At 40.8% G+C, this 10,882-nt stretch overlaps 1 protein-coding gene across 1 annotated transcript in view; it reads left to right on the forward strand.

The window, feature by feature from the left end:
• Positions 1 to 389: 389 nt before the first annotated feature.
• The window catches only part of PDK1 (pyruvate dehydrogenase kinase 1), a 27,681-nt gene continuing 17,188 nt past the window's right edge, over positions 390 to 10,882 (forward strand). Inside the window, exons 1-2 of the mRNA XM_065413359.1 lie at positions 390 to 507; positions 7,191 to 7,332. Of these exons, the coding sequence (XP_065269431.1) occupies positions 390 to 507; positions 7,191 to 7,332 (260 nt within the window). The remainder of the gene's footprint in view (positions 508 to 7,190; positions 7,333 to 10,882) is intronic.

Below are 10,882 nucleotides of genomic sequence, written 5' to 3' on the forward strand. Positions count from 1 at the left end.
GGCTAGGTGCGGGGCCGGCCTTCCCCGCTAGGGCTCGCTGTATGGCCAGGCCCGGGCCGAGCCCAGGGTTCCTGCCTGGCGTAGCGGACGGGGGCGGGACTGGCCCCTCTCTGAGGTGGTGTCTAGGTCGGGAGGCTCCGCTAATCAAACCTCTGCGCCATTCCCGCCCCCACCGGCGGGGCGCGGCGCCGAGCAGGGAGGGAGGCGGCGCCCGGCCGCCCGTTCCCGCCCCCGGTTCAGTGCAGCGCCGGCCGCCCGCCCGCTCCTCCGAGGGACGCGCAGTGCAGGAGGCCGCGGCCCGGGCAGGAGCCGGGGCTCCGGGCAGCTGCACAGGCGGGAATGGTGGCCGGGCCGGGCTGAAAGGAGCGGAGCCGCGTCTCGAGGCTGCCATGAGGCTGCTGCGGGCTCTGCTGAGAGGCGCCTCCCCGGCCGGCCTCCCGCAGCAGGTGGATTTCTACGCCCGCTTCTCCCCGTCGCCCCTCTCCATGAAGCAGTTCCTAGACTTCGGTGAGTGCCCTGCTCCCCCCCCAGCCCGAGGCGCCAGGCCGCCCACCCGCAGCCCACCCGCGCTACGCTGGGGGTGGCAGGACCCCGACGGGCTTCGCTGACCCGTCCGCCTCCCCGGGGCGCCGGAGCAGGAGGCGGTACCGCACCACCAACGCCACGTGGGCAGAGGAGCCCCTGGCCTCCGCCTAGAGACCGAGCTGCAGCGTGAACGCCCCCAGCCTATGTGACCACCAGCGGGTTGGGGGCTGCCAATTCCGCCTCTGCTCCGTGCTCACCCCCAGTCCTCCCAAGGCTTACCTGGGCTCCTCTGGCAGCGCCTGCGGTTCTTCAGCCCCCAGGCAACAGGCACCTCTTCTTCCCCTCCGGGGTGGGGGGCAGGCAGCGGGGTGGGCTCTGCACCCTCCTCCCCTTCCCAGTCCTGCAGAGATGGAGAGAGCGGACTGGGCTCATTGCTCACAGGCGGGGACCCCCGAGTAAGTTGCTGGGCTTCTGGGCTCCCCAACTTGGGCTCCCCCCCAAGAGGCCTGATTGGCTGCTCTTTCTCCAGGAAGCGGGATGGTGGGGCAGGCAGCCAATCAGAGGAGGTTTTCTGGCCAGGCAAGGACTGAAATTCAATAGAGCGCTGACGCTTGAAGCTTCATCAGGAGACTGGTTACAGCTGTGGCTAAAGTTGTCGCGCTAGTGAACAAATGGGTGACAGCTGGCAAGAAAGCAAAATATCCCGAGTTTTTAAAATCAGAATTGCAGTCTACCACTAGAGAGCGAAGTGCCACACACAAAACAATCTTAAAGGCAGACATTAGAAACCTTATCAAGTCTGGGTATGGAGTCACAATGCAATGGATCCAGTTTCTGTAGGTTCATCTCTTTGATAAATTATATGTACACATACCTGGGGAACTGGGTCTAACACCCTTGTCCATCAGGATTCAAAAACACAGGCTTCTACTATTTCAGTTAAAGAAGATACCCCTCAGCTGTTCAAAATTAAAGGACCCTTTAACCAGTCAAAATTTTTTGCATCATTATTCATTTTACAATATGTTATGTAAAGACAATAGTGTATCCTTTATATATAAAGTCTATTCTAAATAATAAAAAAATTAAATAAAATTATTAAATTAAAAAAATTAAAATGATAAATGATCTACAGGATTACACAGTAACAACTGTAGTCATTCTATGTATACTATATTTGAACAAGGATTGTAGTATTGTTCACAGTTACTTTTAAATACAAATATAGGCCCCAAACTACTGTCTCCCCCTTACAATGGGAATTTGCTTTCAAGGCAAATATTTTCCACAGCAAAGCAGTAATTTATGGACATCAATGCTTAGACATAAGGTCATGGATAACGTGAAAAAATGTTCAAAATATATCAACTTTTTGACAGATTCTTAAAAGCTAGAAAATCAGCTGCTGAGGCTAAAAATTATAGTAGATATGATTTTGTGCTCAAAGGTAGGAGTCTGGCAATAGTACATGATTCATAGATTCACAGATTCTAGGACTGGAAGGGACCTCGAGAGGTCATCGAGTCCAGACCCCTGCCCTCATGGCAGGACCAAATACTGTCTAGACCATCCCGGATAGACATTTATCTAACCTACTCTTAAATATCTCCAGAGATGGAGATTCCACAACCTCCCTAGGCAATTTATTCCAGTGTTTAACCACCCTGACAGTTAGGAACTTTTTCCTAATGTCCAACCTAAACCTCCCTTGCTGCAGTTTAAGCCCATTGCTTCTTGTTCTATCCTTAGAGGCTAAGGTGAACAAGTTTTCTCCCTCCTCCTTATGACACCCTTTTAAATACCTGAAAACTGCTATCATGTCCCTTCTCAGTCTTCTCTTTTCCAAACTAAACAAACCCAATTCTTTCAGCCTTCCTTCATAGGTCATGTTCTCAAGACCTTTAATCATTCTTGTTGCTCTTCTCTGGACCCTCTCCAATTTCTCCAGATCTTTCTTGAAATGCGGTGCCCAGAACTGGACACAATACTCCAGTTGAGGCCTAACCAGTGCAGAGTAGAGCGGAAGAATGACTTCTCGTGTCTTGCTCACAACACACCTGTTAATACATCCCAGAATGATGTTTGCTTTTTTTGCAACAGCATCACACTGTTGACTCATATTTAGCTTGTGATCCACTATAACCCCTAGATCCCTTTCTGCCGTATTCCTTCCTAGACAGTCTCTTCCCATTCTGTATGTGTGAAACTGATTTTTCCTTCCTAAGTGGAGCACTTTGCATTTGTCTTTGTTAAACTTCATCCTGTTTACCTCAGACCATTTCTCCAATTTGTCCAGATCATTTTGAATTATGACTCTGTCCTCCAAAGCAGTTGCAATCCCTCCCAGTTTGGTATCCTCTGCAAACTTAATAAGCGTACTTTCTATGCCAATATCTAAGTCGTTAATGAAGATATTGAACAGAGCCGGTCCCAAAACAGACCCCTGCAGAACCCCACTTGTTATGCCTTTCCAGCAGGATTGGGAACCATTAATAACAACTCTCTGAGTACGGTTATCCAGCCAGTTATGCACCCACCTTATAGTAGCCCCATCTAAATTGTATTTGCCTAGTTTATCGATAAGAATATCATGCGAGACCGTATCAAATGCCTTACTAAAGTCTAGGTATACCACATCCACAGCTTCTCCCTTATCCACAAGACTCGTTATCCTATCAAAGAAAGCTATCAGATTGGTTTGACACGATTTGTTCTTTACAAATCCATGCTGGCTATTCCCTATCACCTTACCACCTTCCAAGTGTTTGCAGATGATTTCCTTAATTACTTGCTCCATTATCTTCCCTGGCACAGAAGTTAAACTAACTGGTCTGTAGTTTCCTGGGTTGTTTTTATTTCCCTTTTTATAGATGGGCAGTATATTTGCCCTTTTCCAGTCTTCTGGAATCTCTCCCGTCTCCCATGATTTTCCAAAGATAATAGCTAGAGGCTCAGATACCTCCTCTATTAGCTCCTTGAGTATTCTAGGATGCATTTCATCAGGCCCTGGTGACTTGCAGGCATCTAACTTTTCTAAGTGATTTTTAACTTGTTCTTTTTTTATTTTATCTGCTAAACCTATCCCCTTCCCATTAGCATTCACTACGTTAGGCATTCCTTCAGACTTCTCGGTGAAGACCGAAACAAAGAAGTCATTAAGCATCTCTGATCAGACATTCTCTATGCATTACAGTAGGATGGCTTTTTCAGTCTGGATTTTCTTAGTTTTCTTTTTTGAAGCTGCACCATTCACACAGACACAAAACTTGAATATTCCATATCAAGTTTACATTCAAAGAATGTAAAGATCACAAAGTCATATGATGTCATACAGGGTGAATTGATTTAAGTCAAAGCAATTTAAATCAATGATTTTAATCATTTAAATCAGCAAGCAGTAAGACTTGATTTAAATAATCCATTTTAATCTTGTTTTGTACTTGTACTTTTTAGTTATTGTCCTAAAGAGATGCTGATTCACATTTTAGTAGCCATTAAAACACGTTGATTTGCAACTAAACAAAGCTTTTACACTAAATTTGGTGCTTCTTTTTGCTAACCAGGTAGATATACTGTATCTATACACATATTTAAGCATTTGTACAGCTTTACATACATTTATTTAGGTACTACATATTTTAAGTTATTAGATTTGTTTAATTTTTTACTTGTGATTTATGTCCAGCTCAATTTGGGTGTCAATTAAAAATGCACAAAACCAGCATTTTAAAATGTTTATTATTACTTAAATAAAACTACCTTAAATATGCTGGATACATAAGAAAAAAGTTTATTAGAACATGTTTTGCATTTAAAACTAACTGATTTATTTAACAAAGGAAGTATTATCTGTAGTTAGTGAATTGAATCAATTTTCTGTTTACTATGTCTTTCAAGATTTTAGAACCAGTGGATCTCATCCTCTTATACCTAGTTTTTATACATAGATTTGAAGAGGAAAACAAGAGTTCCTTCTTTTTCAACTCAAATTTGTTAAATTTGAATTTAGCTAGTCATTGAACTCAACTAGTTGAACAAATTGAAATGAAGAAAATATTCTCTCTGCACCTGCAGAAGAGGCTAATGCTGTCAAAAATTGGTTTAGCACATCAACAAACTCTGGTTCCAGATGCTTAGCCAATGGCTTCCATCAGGTCAGTGACTGACTCGTTAAAACTTCAGCAGCAAATATCTACTAGTTATTTTTATTTAATGTAAGCGATTTTAATAGATTATCACCAATGTTAAGTTCTAAACTTACCATAATTTCACATTTAATTTTAAATAATTTAACTTAAAAATAAATCTAATTTAAATAAAAGATTTTTTTTTTTAAATCATCAATTTATCCTGATATCATAGCTAAGCTACTACAAATAACCTTAATGCTGTGTCCTGCTGCAGGTGTCACATCAGTCTTTGATTACATGATCACAATATTGTTCCTCTGCAGCAAGCATTGTTTCTCTGCAGCATGCCCAAGTTAGACTGCACAGGATTTTAGGCAGCTGTTCGATTTTTGAATCCTCACTGTTCAATTAACAGATACATTCATCCAGTACATATTGCCCTCCAAATTTATGACACAGTAATGGCAAAATTTGGCCCCAGTTATTACACTGATTTACAGAACCTTTGTGTCACTCACTGTGTATCCCTGCCTCATTCCCTTGCACCATCCAGCTTGAAGATTGATGAAAGAATTGCTATAGAAAAAAAATAGTATGTCAGTGTGATATTAAAAGTTGATGTCAATGGGACTATTCACAGTGCATAAAGTTAATCACATGCATAAGTTTCACAGTATTGGGGTCTGTCTCGTGTAATTACAGATACGTTGGGTCTCTTAATGCTGATATTTTCACTATCTTGGAAAGTGCACATTGTGGAAGAATAGATCTATTTAATGGGGAGCCATTATGGTTTAGGCCTTTATTCAGGAATTCACTGTTCATAGGTGCACAACTGCACTTGCTTGACACCCCATTTCAATCACAGACAGGGTTCCCTGTGGTGTGCGCGCATCCAGTGAATTTCAGAATCAGGGTTTTATGTTCTGAGGCTTGTTTGGAGAACATGTATTTGATGGATTGTTATATTGATAAAGCAACTGTCACTTTAGAGCCATCTTGGTTCATCTGCATACTGCCTTGGGTTAGTGAAAATCTAGTAATCTCTCTTGTGATAAACTTGCTAAGTATGACAAGGAACTCATTTTACGTGAAAGTGACTATTCCATCCTACAGATTGAAGTGTTCTCAAAGTTAATTAAAAAATACCAGGGGTGTGAACTAAAAGTATTGTTACTCTGCACATGAGCAAAGAAGAGTTCCATTTTTCAGTATTCTTGTAAGTAAAAGATTAATAGATTTAAAAAAAGCCCTCAAACTACATTAGTTTGGTTCTTGTGAAAGACCAGCTGACAGTCCAGGAGACTGAAGTCCTGGAATCAAAAATATTGGAGCTGGGAAAAGTTTGATTTGATGATCAAAGTCTGTCCCCCTACCACTGCAGGATTGCTCCCTATAGTACATTTTCTAGCGTTTTTCTAGTCTAGTTTAAAAGTCGTATTTAGCCATGTAAGTAAGCTGCCCCATGTTTGTATTGCCAATGTGCTTCAACCCTTCTTTTAAAGGACCATCTGTAGGGTGGGAGTGAAGGATTTCTCACCCTCCCTTCCCACCTGCGTGTTTTAGATCCATGATCTCAGCTAAGGCTAACAACAGTGCCATTTAGTGTCACCTATGAAAGATGTGAGTTGGTTCAAGAAAATTCTCGTTGACTAATATTTTGTTGTGAGCAAGAGCAAGTTTTTATGCCTAAATAAAGTTTGACAGTGCACGTTTTTCATGGATTGGATCCCTTGACGGTTCCATTAAACAGTACCTCTAACTTGTGGTTGGTTGTTTATTTTTTTAAGGTATAGTCTGAAAAGGAATTGGTCATTTTAGCGCTCTGAGTCGCTCTCCAGTTTTGAGGAACATTCTACATTTGAGCTGAATCAGGCTATCTGTTCCATCACATACCAAGTCAGGCATTGTGCCAAAAATGTTGGAGACAATGTGGCCCATTCACATACCCTGTAGCTTAGGGAAAGGTGCACAGATCTAGAAGACGGGCGATAAAGAGCTCTGGCCTTACCTTGAGCTATCACCCTGTGATTCTGGACATTTTATAGACCTTATTGCTGACAATGGTGTCAGGTCTCTACCCTAGCAAGTATCATCTAGTCCATCCTTCCATGCTGAGGCAAAACAACAAAAGAGATCATTTTTTATGACTGATAGAGGCCTGTATTGGGGATATGAAGGTCCAGGGTTCAGATTCTGTTGAGCCACATTGCTTTATGGTTGCATGTGATGACACCCTCCCCCGGTGCCACAATACTCTTTGTAAGCAACTGGCTTCTTTAATTCATGGTCTTTTAAAACATAATTGTTCCTCAGTGACAAAGTAACTAGTATCTGCCAATTTTTGTTTTAAGGTGAAATAATACAGTTTTACAAAGGGTCACATCCAAGTTATCCCTATATTCAAACCTGGTCTAATTTAACCTCAGAGCCAGACCACAAAAATGTGCAGGAAAATAGTGATCTATAGCTGTATAAAGATGTTCCACAAATGTTAACTATATTCTGATTTTTCCAAATATATTTTGGTTTTAGGGTCTGAAAATGCTTGTGAAAAGACTTCGTTTATGTTTTTGAGACAAGAGTTGCCTGTAAGATTGGCAAACATAATGAAAGAAATAAGTCTGCTTCCAGACAACCTGCTAAAAACACCTTCAGTTCAGCTGGTGCAGAGCTGGTAAGAACTGTCTTGTATTTATTATTTTACCTTTAAGGGTTATTGTTGTGCAAATGTACTAAGAAATACTAAGTATACTAAGAAACTAAGCTGCTGCGGAAGAAACTCTTCACATACATATTTGTTATATGGTAGCATTAAGCAATTTCTTCTGAATGTGATTGTTCCTATCTAAAATTCTGTTTTGAAAACATCCTGGTCTATATTGATAGACTGAGAGAATGTTGAGTATTTTACTTCTAGCTGATCATCATGTTTTTACTCCTTGCTTTTCTTTCAAGAAAAAACAGACTAGTCAGTTTCACTTCTGTTTGTAGTTCATGTTCAGTCAATTTCATTCATCCTTCTAGGTTGAAGAGATTGAAAAGACATGTGTTTATGTTTAAGATGTTTCCTAATTTTAAGGCCAGAAGGGACCATCATGATCTAGTCTGACCTCCATAACACACAGAATCTCAACCATTAGTTTCTGCATCAAGCCCATAACTTTTGTTTTATTATAGCATTTCTTTTAGAAAGATATCTAGTCTTGATTTAAAGATTTCAAGAGATGGAGAATTCATCATATCCCTAGATAAATTATTCCAATGGTTAATTGCCCTGACTGTTAAATTTGTACCTTATTTCTAGTCTGAATTTGTCTAGATTCAGCTTTCAGACATTGGCTATTATGCCTTTTTCTGCTAGATTAAAAAGCTGTCAGCTTTTTAAAAATCTCTTCATTTAAGTACTTATAAACTGATCAAGTCACCTCTTAACCTTCTTTTAGATTAAGCTTCCAAAGTCTGACGAGAGGCATGTTTCCCAGACCTCAAGTAATTCTTTTAGCTCTTTTCTAAACCTTTTCCAATTTTTCAACATCCTTTTTGAATTGTTGATACCTGAAGTGGTGCAGTAATATCTCTCCATGCAGCATTAGTGAGACTATCACCTCCTCACTCCTGCTTGATGTTCCTGTTTATGCAGGGAGTCCTCGGACTTACGACACAATTTGTTCCTCAGAATTGCGTTGTAAGCTGAAACCGCTTTTCCTATAGGAATCAACGGTATGAAGGGGGGATTGGTTTCTGAACCAAGGCTTGATACACTATTTTCACCACAATAACCCAGATTTTTGTACTAAATGAATTATAGCTGACTAATGTTGCAACATCAATGTATTTACTGTACACTGTATTTTGTAAACAGCATCCAAATAAACATATAAACTCGCATATGCTGCTCAGAATGCAGGCAACACAGGCTTAGAAAACCAGGGAGAACGGCATAGATGTTGAGCCTCAGCCAATTACTGTTCAAGCTTTCTGATTGGCTGAGCCCGGGGCAGCAACCCTACCCGGCAACAAGCTACCCTACTGCCTCAAAGCCAATCAGAAGTGACCCCTTCCAGCTCCATACCAGTATAATGCAACCAGGAAGTGATTTCAAGCAAACTTTATGCAAACCGAGCATCGTAAGGGGAAAACAAGCTTGTAGGGGCGAAATGGGCAGTCAATTGAAAAGTGTTGTAAGTCCGAGGACTCCCTGTATATCCAAAGATTGTATTAGCCCTCTTAGCTACAGCATCACACACAAGGCTTGTCTACACTCCCCTATAGTTTGGACTACAAGGGTATGAATAGCAGCGTGCACCAAAGTGCTGCTCTCTAACTCCCCTGTCTGGATACTGCTTGTGTGAACTAAAAGGTTCCTGTTCCTGTTAATGTGAACTAGGAGCCTTTTAGTATGCTCTTGCAGTGTTCATACGGGGGAATTACAGAGCAGCACTTTGGTGCACACGGCTATTCACACCCCCATAGTCTGAATTGCAAGATACTGTAGACATCGCCTAAGATTTCATGTTCAGTTGATTATCTGCCATTACCCCATATTCCTTTTCACTGCCCCTGCATTCCAGGATACAGTTCCCCTTTTGTAAGTGTGATCTACATTCTTTGTTCCTAGATGTGAGTTTGCATTTGGATATATTAAAATGCATGTTATTCAAATGAGCCTGCCTTACCAAGCAATCTAGACCTGTATAACTGGTCTGCCCCCTCAATTTTCTACTGGGCCAATGTGCCATCTGCAAATTTTACCAGCCATTATTTCTTGATCAATAATCCAAAAAAATATTTAGTAGCTTTAAGCCAAGAAAAGGTCCCTGAGGGACAACATTAGAAACACCTCCATTCGATGATGGCACCTTACTTAGTTATTTTGTGATCTGTTAACTAGTTTATAATCCACTTGATATGGACTACATTAATTTTGTGTAAACACCTCCACTCGATGATGGCACCTTACTTAGTTATTTTGTGATCTGTTAACTAGTTTATAATCCACTTGATATGGACTACATTAATTTTGTGTAGTAGTTATTCCATAAGAATGTCGTTTAGGATTCAGAGACATGCCTTACAGAAGGCTAAATATATTATGTCAGTTACCTTTATCATTTTGGGTGAGATTATAACTTTGTTAGCTAAAGCTTGAAAAGACCTGTTTTCCATGAAATAATGCTGAGTGGCATTGATTATGCCACAGTCCTTTAATTCTTTGATCCAATGCAATAATTATGGAAAAGATGATATGAGATTCAGTTTCCTAACTGCCAGTTTGTACTCATGGCTATCACCTTCCTATTTGTTATAATATTTTTAACAGCTACTTTCATTTCCTCTCTTAACCAGGATGGTTTTAACCTAAAAAGCCTTTGATTATGGAATTATATTTTTGGGGCAACTAGAAGCATTCTTAAACAACTCACAATTAACATTCACATTTTGAGGTTTCAGTTTTCCTGCCACTCGTTTTGCTTGCAATTGTGTAACTTTGGGAAATTGGCGTTTTTAAAGCATTTAGTATAGGTACTACTGGTTAGGACTATTCTATTTGCACATAAATGGCATTCAGTCATGATCATTTGCATCAAGGCAGCAGTCAATTTATCTTTATCCATCAGAATGATGTCCAGTATAGATTTACCCCAAATTGTTTGCAATACACCGCTACCTCGATATAACGCGACCCAATATAACACGAATTCGGATATAACACGGTAAAGCAGTGCTCCGGAGGGGGTGGGGCTGCGCACTCCGGTGGATCAAAGCAAGTTCAATATAGCGCGGTTTCACCTATAACGCGGTAAGATTTTTTGGCTCCCGAGGACAGCGTTATATCGAGGTAGAGGTGTACTTGTTAGAAAGTTATCAACTATAATTTAATTATAATTAAAGTTATCATCCAAGGATGTTATACTAGTTGCAACATGAGACCTCTGACTTATGTCTCCAATATTGAAGTTCCCCATCATAATGCAATTTTTCTTTCTATAAATTGTAAGTAGAAATGTAAGGAGCTGCTGATTCTGTTCCTTCAACTGATTTGGGGGTCTATAATGGACTTCCACCTAGTAACTCCATCTTGTAATTTAGCAGTTAGAATGTTCATTCATAATCATTCCAGGTCCTGTTCTTCTGAATTATCAATATTTATTTAGATTCCTACCTGCCTCCCCTTCTGTCGACTCTCTTTCCTAAATAGTGTATCCAGTGATTTTAACATTCCA

The sequence above is a fragment of the Emys orbicularis genome, chromosome 11, assembly GCF_028017835.1.
Source record: "Emys orbicularis isolate rEmyOrb1 chromosome 11, rEmyOrb1.hap1, whole genome shotgun sequence".
Classification (NCBI taxonomy): Eukaryota; Metazoa; Chordata; order Testudines; family Emydidae; genus Emys; species Emys orbicularis.